This window comes from Lathyrus oleraceus, chromosome 7, assembly GCF_024323335.1.
Source record: "Lathyrus oleraceus cultivar Zhongwan6 chromosome 7, CAAS_Psat_ZW6_1.0, whole genome shotgun sequence".
NCBI lineage: Eukaryota > Viridiplantae > Streptophyta > Magnoliopsida > Fabales > Fabaceae > Lathyrus > Lathyrus oleraceus.
This window is the reverse complement of record NC_066585.1, coordinates 184,594,868-184,605,247: the sequence shown is the minus strand read 5'-3', so window position 1 is coordinate 184,605,247 and position 10,380 is coordinate 184,594,868. Positions and strand designations below refer to the sequence as shown.

At 35.5% G+C, this 10,380-nt stretch overlaps 1 protein-coding gene across 2 annotated transcripts; it reads right to left on the bottom strand.

The window, feature by feature from the left end:
• Nucleotides 1–251: 251 nt before the first annotated feature.
• On the bottom strand, nucleotides 252–3,356 carry LOC127102074 (disease resistance protein RPS5). Of its 2 annotated transcripts, XM_051039491.1 has the most exons (3): nucleotides 3,071–3,356; nucleotides 791–2,865; nucleotides 252–538 (listed from the first exon to the last, which is right to left on the bottom strand). In XM_051039491.1, the coding sequence occupies exons 1-3, from the start codon at nucleotides 3,308–3,310 to the stop codon at nucleotides 424–426; spliced, it is 2,430 nt and encodes an 809-aa protein (XP_050895448.1). In that variant the 5' UTR covers nucleotides 3,311–3,356; the 3' UTR covers nucleotides 252–423. The 2 variants fall into 2 exon arrangements, with proteins under 2 accessions (XP_050895448.1, XP_050895447.1); XM_051039490.1 differs by having other exon boundaries at nucleotides 252–2,865; nucleotides 3,071–3,354.
• Nucleotides 3,357–10,380: the final 7,024 nt, after the last annotated feature.

Genomic DNA, 10,380 nt, shown 5'->3' with positions numbered 1-10,380 from the left:
AGTTTTATTTTTACTTTGTTTGTGAAACTTTGCACGATTGGTGTAAACTTATCAAATGTATAGAATTGTCCTTCAAAAATTACGGGGTTATTGTTTATCATATGTCCCCTTGTCTCTATTTACATCCGCGTTTGGTTGTTTACTTTGAAGCATAAAAATTAAGGTTATGTTTGGAAACTTTAGTTCTCATGTGAAAAGTAACTTTTAAATCTACGAAAAGCAAAAGCTACACACATTAGCTTTTTTCAAACTTACGGTGAAAAATAAATACATACATTAACTTTTCAAACTTACGGTAAAAGATAAATACATACATTAGCTTTTCAAACTTACGGTGTTTCACTTGGATATCAAACATAGGCTAATTATTCAATCACAGCTACTAATTCCTATTTCTATTGGTTACCAATATTCATCAGTGTCCTAGTCTTGAAATTTAGGACGTAGTAAGTGTTCAATGATTGTGTCATCCCACTCTAACTTGTCCCACCACTCGGTATCTCCTACGATTGCAACCAAGTTGTTCTTTGATGCAAAGCTGGAGTTTAAAGGAAGCTTCCTCAGATTGGGGCAATCTTTTACACGAATACGTTTTAAGGAAGGAAAAGCCAATGCTCTTTTGTGAATGCTCACTAGCTTTGGAATTTTTGAAAGGAGAAGTTCTTTAAGATTTATGAACATATTATCATTCTTAGATTCTGAGCCAACATCTTCGTCATTGGCTTCCTTCACGATATGTTCAACTGACAAACAATAATAAACACCAAGATACTCGAGAAGTGGAGCATACCTCAACCAGGTCAAATGAGTAATTGAAAAACAAACAGCTATGTGCACTTCTCGAAGCTTGCCAAGATGGCACTTCTGTGTAATCGATGAACCATCCACAAGGCTGTATTGTCCTGAAAGATGTATGTAGTCCAAATGAGTCATTTCTGATATGGATGCTAATAATGATGACATTTCAACTGTGTCTTGCTCCATCCAATTAAGCTTAAGATGTCGAGAGCAACCTCGTAATCTGGTGGAGCGAAATAGTCTTTGCACACTAGTGAAGCTAGTTAATTGAATGCCCAGTTCCTCCAAATTTGGTAAGGATTCCAGTTTCTCTAGTAATGAAATGCCTCCTTGTTCAATAACTGGAGATATTCTGCTATATCTAAACACCTTTAATTGTTCAAGACTTTCTATCACTGCCAATGGAAAAATATTTATAGAAAAGCCATTCATATATTCCATAAGGAATACCCTCAAATTTTTCAACTTCTTCAATTCAATCGGAAACGAAGATACTGATGTTCCAGAAATGTTAAGGAACTCCAAGTTGATTAGCTCACCTATTTTAGGGGAGATTACCTCAAGAGATGTAGTATATGATAAATCCAACACTCTCAACCTTTTCAATGATTGGAAATTTGTTGAAAAAAAAGGATTATGACGGACAAACAAGTATCGAATGCTAAAGAAAAGAGTGATGAGATTTGGACAAGCCAGAAAATTCCAATTTTCATCTAAACTCTCTGTAATTATTATTGAAATCCTCTCTATAGCATTCAATCTTTTAGAATCCATTTTTGACATGGAAAATACTTCCCCCTGAACTAAAACTTTGTCTTTGTTTTTGTCTTCATCTCGAGCTAACCATAGTGCCATATCTCTAATCACATCATGCATCTTAATTATCCTATTATTCCTCCAACCAAAATGAAAAGATTCGATACTCTCTTCTAATAGGCATGAAAGTATTAATTTCTCAACAACAGACTTCCCTTGGTTGTACATATCATATATACTGATATCATCATAGAGAAATCCCTCAGCGATCCATCGATCAATAAGGTCATCAGTGTCTATTTCAAAATCTTCTGGGTATAGTGCACAGTACAAGAAGCAGTTTTTATGCGCCTCATCAGGAAGTTTGTCGTAGCTAAACTTGAGGATATGAAAAACTTTATCCTCAAAATCTGAGGCTGTCCAATGAGAACTCCTCAAGTTATTTTTCGCAACCATCCAAGCTTCAAAACTGCCCACTCCAGCCATGGCACTTCCCACAGTGATTAATGCTAGCGGCAATCCTCTGCATTCTTTAGCCATTTCACGCGCTAGCTTTGGGATCTCTGAGTGACATTTTAAAGTCTCATCACCTACTTTCTTACAAAACAAATCAAATGCTTCTTCATCTGATAAACATTCCACTTTGAGTTTCTTCTGAGCTTGCATTTTACCACACACATCTTCAGATCGTGTTGTGAACATTACTTTTGATTTGTTATTTTTTTCCGGATCAGGAACTCCTATTGCTTCTAGTTCTAGCTTTCCCCACAAATCATCTAACATCAGCAAAAACTTTTTTCCTTTTAACCGGTCATAAATCTTTGATACTCTTTGATCTTGAGTACTTCTATTCCAAAAACCTTCCTCAATTCCTAATTTATTGCTGATGTCATTCATTAACTTATTGATATCAGAATCTCTAGAAACCACTATCCATAACACTAGATCAAAACTATGCTCCCTCGTTCCTAATTCATTGTGAATTCTTTTCATAAGGGTTGTTTTTCCGGCCCCACCCATTCCATATAAACCGATTACACCAACAGTGTCATCCTCAAGAGAATTCCATACTTTGTGGACCATCAAGTCTAAGCCTATAGTCTCACTAGAAGGCATCTCATCTATAGGTTTAGGTGGTTGCTTGAGAGCAATCTGCATATTACCAGCTCTAGCAAGAAGGCCATTTACCTCATTGAGCCTCTTAACAATTGTTTTCCCTAACTTGTAGCTTGACACAATGTTCTTTGGGCAATAACCATTCAGACATTGGTTACTTTGAACTTCTTGAGAACTGGGAGTATCTTTCATTTTCTGTTAGAAATACAGAGTCATGAGCATATGAGGCAGGAAGAAAATTTAGAAAAATGTCATTATGTTCCAAGAAATATCATCCTAACTAAACTATAATAAATGTCGGTTTTGGACACGGACATATATTTTCCAATTTCCAAACTTGAAATTCAATGTATGTGATGTAGATTAAAGTCAAATAAAGAAAAGCTAGTATGAAAAATACCTCTTCAAGTTTTAGAAATTCATGTAGCCAACCAATCACTTCGTTTGTTCTTTTCATGAGTCCTGTGCTCTCAGCTCTATCAATTTCTGTTTGCACATCCTTTTTCTTGTTTTGAAGATCTTCCCATTTTTCCATCAATGATTCCAGATTCTCCTGCAGCTTATAAACATAGGCAGCTTGTGCATTTGTGCAACTGAACAAACTTTTAGCTACTTCCCATATTACACCCAACGCTTCCATGGTCTATATAGTTGGATTCTCAAAATATTAATAAAGGCTTGCAAGAAAAAAGAAAATATGAATGTTAGACTTATATATATATATATATATATATATATATATATATATATATATATATATATATATATATATTAATATTTGTGTTGTGATGAATAAACGTATAGATGAAACTCTTGTGTAATTATTTATTTAATTGGACGCCTAGGACAACATTTATAGAACATAGATTAAGATTCTTTTGCAAAGTTTAGAAAGAATTTTGGTTTTGGTTTTGCTTTAGTTAATGATATTGAATAATTCCATATTAAAGTGAAGCAAGGAATGAGAAAGTTATAGTAAGAATGAAAATTGTAATAAGGAATAAAAAAAAGTGAGAAAGAAAAGAATCAGGCATTGAGACACAAACCTTTCATGTATAATAACAGTAACTGCTTCTTATTCACTTTTTATTTTCACGATTCCAATTGTTTAAATTTTTTAATTAGAATGTACCTGGACATTCTCTTCCCCTTCCATTTGTAAATGGCAAGAACAGTGGCATCATCCTCTTGAATAATACTAGCTTTGACCCTTTTCATACATATCTAGGTTTTATTTTCTCGGTGATGTTCATCAATTGCTATTATTCGTAGTCCCTCGCGTCCTACACTAGTACTAGCTTTTGACCCTTTTCATACATATCTAGGCTCTATTGTTATTTATTTGAATTTTTTACTTAAATATCCCATATTTTTAAAAAATATCTCAAAATAATTAAAAAAAAAAATTTAATCTACCCTAGTTTTAAAAAATAAAATACTTAAGGCATAGGCGTCAGACCAATTGGCGTCTACCCTTAAAATTTAAGAGGGGGGCGCCAATTGAATTGACTACAGCACATGGTGCTGCCAATCCAATTGGCGTCCATGTACACTAATTGAGAGGAGACGCCAATTGGTCTGGTGTCTCAGTGTAATGTGCAATTTTTTTTTATAAATAGAGGTGTTGTGTGATTCATTTTTCCACATCTCATTTCATCATATTGCAAACATGTTTGGTGTTCGTCGCCGCTATGGAAAAATGATTTATTCAAGAGGCAAGCATCTGATGTTGATGCTTTTCTGGAACATCTGTAGTTTCGATTAACTGAAGAGGGAGTTTGTTCGTTGGTTAGATGGAAAAATACCAAAAAGTAAAAAAATAAGAAGTATTGAGAGACTCGATAATATATTTGGTTGGGTGCGAGTAAAAACTAATAAGGATGCTAAGGAAATGATGTTTGGACGAGATGACATCAGTTTGATTGTTGTAATAAGTTAGAAATGTTTTGTTTTAAATTTGCTTATGTTGTAGTGATTTGTAGTGATGTTTGTTGTTAACCTTGTTGTAACAAAAAGATAATGATATATAAAAATCCAAGGTTACAAAAATTGAAAGGAGGTATTAAATTATGATGCAGATGTTGCTCCTAGATTGAGATATGTGTTCTTATTATGTTCGGGTTGACGTCATATACTACATAATCTTATCATTTTATCAGTTGTATTCATTTCTATTCTAATACGTGTGTTGTTTGGTCGTCCTTTTTTTCTTTTTTCGCATCTCATCGTTGTGCCAAACTATGTCACCTTCATATGGAAGTCAATATTCCTCCATTGGTAGCACTGGGAAGCTTTTGTTATACACATTCATGATGGTAATGGCCTTGTAAACATCAGATATATGGCTATAAGCATCCTGACGAGTATGTGTGCATGCCACAATGACATGTGAGCAAGGAATACGGAAAGCCTGAAACTTTTCACAGTCACACCAACTTTTGTTTAGTTTGACAGCATATGATAAATTTGGTCTCCCCTCATTCTGGTCCATTATTTCCTATACATTGAAATTTTGCATATGACGGTCAAAGACTATAACCGCGTGTGTGCTAGCTTTGATACTTTTCTCTTTGATCACTTTCATACAACATTCACTGTATATTTGACTCGACATTAACATTGCATTCCATCTTTCACCCCTGATTGCGAAGGTAGATGCCAACCTAAAATAGATTATTCAGACCAAAGCGATTATTGGTAGATTATGCCTTTGAATACGTCGTTCATGCATTCCACAAGGTTTGTTGTCATGTGGCCCCATCGACAGCCTCTATCAAATGCACTTGTTCACTGCTCTACTGGTATGTTATCCACCCATCTTCCTGCATCTACATTAGAGCATACCCTGCATTCACCATTTTTTTGAGAAGATTATTGTCTTTGATTGCATGCATGAAGTTTTGTGCGATATGTCTAATGTAATAGACATGGGTAGAAGGAGGATCATGTCATTCGTTATCATGGTTATTGTAAGTACTCTCAATGGCAGCATGTCATCTTTCACCCCTGATTGCGAAGGTAGATGCCAACCTAAAATAGATTATTCAGACCAAAGCGATTATTGGTAGATTATGCCTTTGAATACGTCGTTCATGCATTCCACAAGGTTTGTTGTCATGTGGCCCCATCGACAGCCTCTATCAAATGCACTTGTTCACTGCTCTACTGGTATGTTATCCACCCATCTTCCTGCATCTACATTAGAGCATACCCTGCATTCACCATTTTTTTGAGAAGATTATTGTCTTTGATTGCATGCATGAAGTTTTGTGCGATATGTCTAATGTAATAGACATGGGTAGAAGGAGGATCATGTCATTCGTTATCATGGTTATTGTAAGTACTCTCAATGGCAGCATGTCTATCTGAAATTAAATAGAGATTGACTTGTGGAGCGACATGTGTTCTAAGATGTCGAAGGAAGAAACCTCAACCACCAGCGGTTTCACCTTCAACCAGAGCAAAGGCAATGAGAAAGACATTATTGTTGTCGTCTTATGCAACAACCATAAGCAAAGTACCCTTGTATTTGTCGTATAACCATGTTCCATCAATTTGAATAATATGTTTGTAGAATGCAAAATCTTTGATGTACGGTTCAAACGCCCCAAAAGGGTAATGAAAGATTATATTTCCAGCAACACAAGTTCTGTCTGGCATAAATGTTGGAAATGTCTCCATAATTGTAACAGTTCCTGGTGCATATGTTTTACGGTGAAATCAGCAGAGTTATTCATGTGAAATTTTTTGATAGCTCGCACACATTCTTCTGTAATGCATAACCTGTCTCCCACTTTTAACTCACCCTCTGATCGTGGATACAGGTTATAAAAAACACCGTTGGATGTTTCATAGTTATGCAGATCCATGTTTGTCATATGTTGAGGCGGATTATATACATGACTTGGAGGTAATGACGCTGGATAATCGTCATCTTCAATGTTGTTGTTCAACATATGATCGACCTGTGTCTCAGACTCTTCTTCTTCATCATCAACGACGTTGACTTCTGCTTCTACTTCTAGGTCGGCTTCATCTGAGTTTTTTGAATCAAATTCGTCATATTCAACTTGATTAGTTATCTGAGATTGCTGAGACGATATACTTGATTGAAGAGTAATATATAACTCAATAGAGTTGCAACCAGAATGTTCATGACTAACAAACATATATTCAACATCTTCATCGTCCCGTACCGTTAGAGGGTAAAATTTACATTTACTGTTCTAGAAATAAATTGGATTTTGATACGTGATTTGTGACACAAGACCAGATCTTATGCAGGAATCAACTTATTTTTTCAAATGCAAGAAATTTGATTTCTCTTGATCGTAAGTCGAATAGTATCGGTGTTTCGAAAACAAAACCCGTATACATCAAACTCATACGTCTCACCGTTGCAGTGAGCATTGATAATATATTTGGATGCAGATGACATTGTAATATTTGGGTGTAGATGGAAAGTAAATTTTTTGGTGCAGATGAATTTGTGTTGATTGTAGGATGAAATGGTAAGACACTTAAATAGCCATGTGACATGACATGCATGCAAACCCTAGTGCCAATCCTATTGGCGCCTGCATGTGATATTTGTACATGGGCGCCAATCCATGTGGCGCCTTGCAGACCTCGAAATTATGCATGCAGATAGCCATGTAGCCTGCAACCTATGTGAAGATCATGCATGCATGCAAGCCTAGGAGGCGCCAGTCCATATGGCACTTGCATTGTAATATTGCATGTGTAGGCCAAACCAATTGGCGCCTACATGCAAGCCCAATTATTCATGCATCCAAACGTTTTCATGTCTTTGCATGTCTCTCATTATAAGTAGTCATGCAAGTTTCACTTCTTCATCACCAACAATCACTTCTTCCTCTGCAACAACCACTCTTTCATCTACAACAACCACTCTTTCATCTACAACAACCACTCTTTCATATATTTACTACGACAATATGTCTCTGCTCACTATGGATGAATCACATAGAGGCACAATTGCAAACATAACAACTTATGTAAGCGTTTAATTCCTGTATTATTTTTCCAAAGTAACTTATTTTGTTGTTTATTTTTTATAAAGTAACTTATTTTGTTGTTTATTTTTTAGGATGTTTCTAGGTTTCGAACTCGTGTCCATGAATTTTTTCACATGGACGCGATGATTCAACCTTATGTCAAACTCGCCAGTTTTATACATGTAAGCAAAATAATGTCTTGGTCGGTTGATACTAAATTTATTCTTGCATTATGGGAAAGATGATGTCCCGAGACACATACATTCTAGTTTCCAACCGGTGAATGTACCGTGACGTTAGAGAATGTCTACATGTTATTGGGACTGCCTATTGAAGGTAAGGCGGTAAATGGTAAAACTAACTATGCGAATTCAATTTGCATGGACCTCTTGAATGTTGACTTGTTAGATGATAACTCGAGAGTTCAAGGTATACTTCTTTCATGCCTTAAGGCATATTATAACAACTTACAGTTAGATAAGAATTCTACCGAAGAGGCTAGAATAATAAAAATTAGGTGTTATATTATGCTTTTAATTGGTTTATTTTTATTTCCCGAAGGTAGTGATTCCAATATGCATGTTATGTATTTACCTTTACTAAGACATGTAGATAGAATAAGAAGTTACAATTGGGGGTCCGCTTGTTTGGCTTATCTTTATAGCTCTTTGTGTACAAATGCACACAAAGACACATCTACATTTTCTGGATGTGTTGTTTTTCTCCAAGCATGGGGTTGGTCTAGACTACCGTCCCTAGCACCCGTCAACAATAACCCATTCACATTTTCCGTACACACAAAAGTAAGTTCTTAAAAATGGACTATATTTACTTACTTTACCGATTATTATCTCAAAATAATTTTTTTATTTTTATGGTGCAGATGGTCGACACGTGGTATGAGTTATAACAGATGTCCTAGACATTGTATTACCTAGTATCGCAATCTCTTGGATCACCTTCGGCCGACAGATGTATTTTCATTAACCTATTATTTCGTAATAATTTGTTAATTTCTTCTAACAAATTTATAATCTAATATATGTTCACATTTCAGTTTATTTGGCGTCCATATCTAAAATTGGATCATGACCATGAAATCAATGAACAAGACGCAACCGTTTAGACTGCATGCACACCGATCATAAGATTCACCACTGTCGAGATGCACAATAGTGATCGTATTAAATTGCAATTCAGTATGATTCAACATATCTCAGATCCCCTGACAAACCTCGGAGAATGGCATCTACGCAAAGTTGACGACCAATGGAACTTTAACCCATGGCAAAGCTTCGCCAGATCTGAGTGTCGAAAATAAGCACCGACAAGACATGTCTTAACTGACGTTGCGATGCCAACCGAAGAAAAACCAAGTCGTAATTATATGACTTGGTACTGATCGATTGAATTTGATTTTATCGTCGAGGATATGTACCTATATGATCCATGCCAGACAACTTCTACACCAGTAGGTTCAATATCTAACCCCCAACAACATTGTCAGACCGATTACTCACAACCCCTTATCCATCAAAATTTCCGATCCACAAACACACAAACCTACAACCATAACATGCCAAACATACAACCACAATACCAAGAGCATACCCCGTACCACCACCAACAAGTAGATCATCATCAAGACACCCAACATCTTTATGCACCTAACATATCACCCTATCATAGTCGCCTTAACCAAAACACCCAGCGATCATTTAACACCAACCGTCCCTCCTCCTACTATAGCTAAGAAGCCCAAACATCTCAAACTAAAACCTTCAACAACCATATGGTTACCAAACACCCCAACAATCATTTCAAAAAAAATTACGAAACACACACAGGTGTCAGACCAATTGACACCTCCTTTAACAATTAACACACAGGCGCCAATTGGATTGACAGAATTATGTGCACTATCCAATCCAATTGGCACCTCCTCTCTAAGTTTAAGAGCAAGCACCGATTCATCTAGCGCATCCTCTTAAAAGTGGGGTAGTTTGGGAATTAATCTGAAAAATGGGTTATTTTGGGATTTTTTTTGAAAATTATGGTTATTTGGATAAAAAATTATATTTATTCTTATATATATTATCTTCTTTCATTAGAATTAGTTCACCCTTTTTTTGTAATAAAGTTATCTTATCCGCTTATATTCCTTCTTCCTCGTCTTTTCTATTCTATATGGGCAATTGTTGCAAAGTAAGATGTTTGTGTATAAATATGGGTAATCCTAATTTGTGTAAGTTAAAGAAATTTATTTATAGAAGATTTTATTAAAAAAATAAAAAATAATTTTTTTTATGTTTGTAGCGGTAAATTCATGACCATCAAGCTATGGATAAGCTTAACGTCAATAAAACCAGAGTCGTCACCGCGCTTTTATTGTTTCCAAAGGAAAAGGGAAAAATACCAACAAAACCCAAAGATAAGAAGTTTTCAAATCAAAACTAATAAAAGATGTTAGCACCCAAAGTGTCCTAGGTACTCCTAGGGAGCCTTTTTTTTATGTGTGTATGTGTTTTTGTATAAAAGATGTTTGAGAAAAATAGAGTGTGGGGATGAGAAAATAATTCATTGATTATGAAATTCTGGTATCAGATATAAGATGTCGAAGGCAATGTCACGACACTAATATCTGTTAATACACAATGGATAAATAAACAGAATTGTAAAGCAATCTACACAG

Excerpts from the sequence above, each read along its gene's own strand:
- LOC127102074 (XM_051039490.1), bottom strand. The coding sequence starts at position 3,310 with ATGGAAGCGTTGGGTGTAATATGGGAAGTAGCTAAAAGTTTGTTCAGT. Across the intron at positions 2,866-3,070 it reads AATTTCTAAAACTTGAAGAG|AAAATGAAAGATACTCCCAG; the intron begins GTATTTTTCATA and ends TATTTCTAACAG.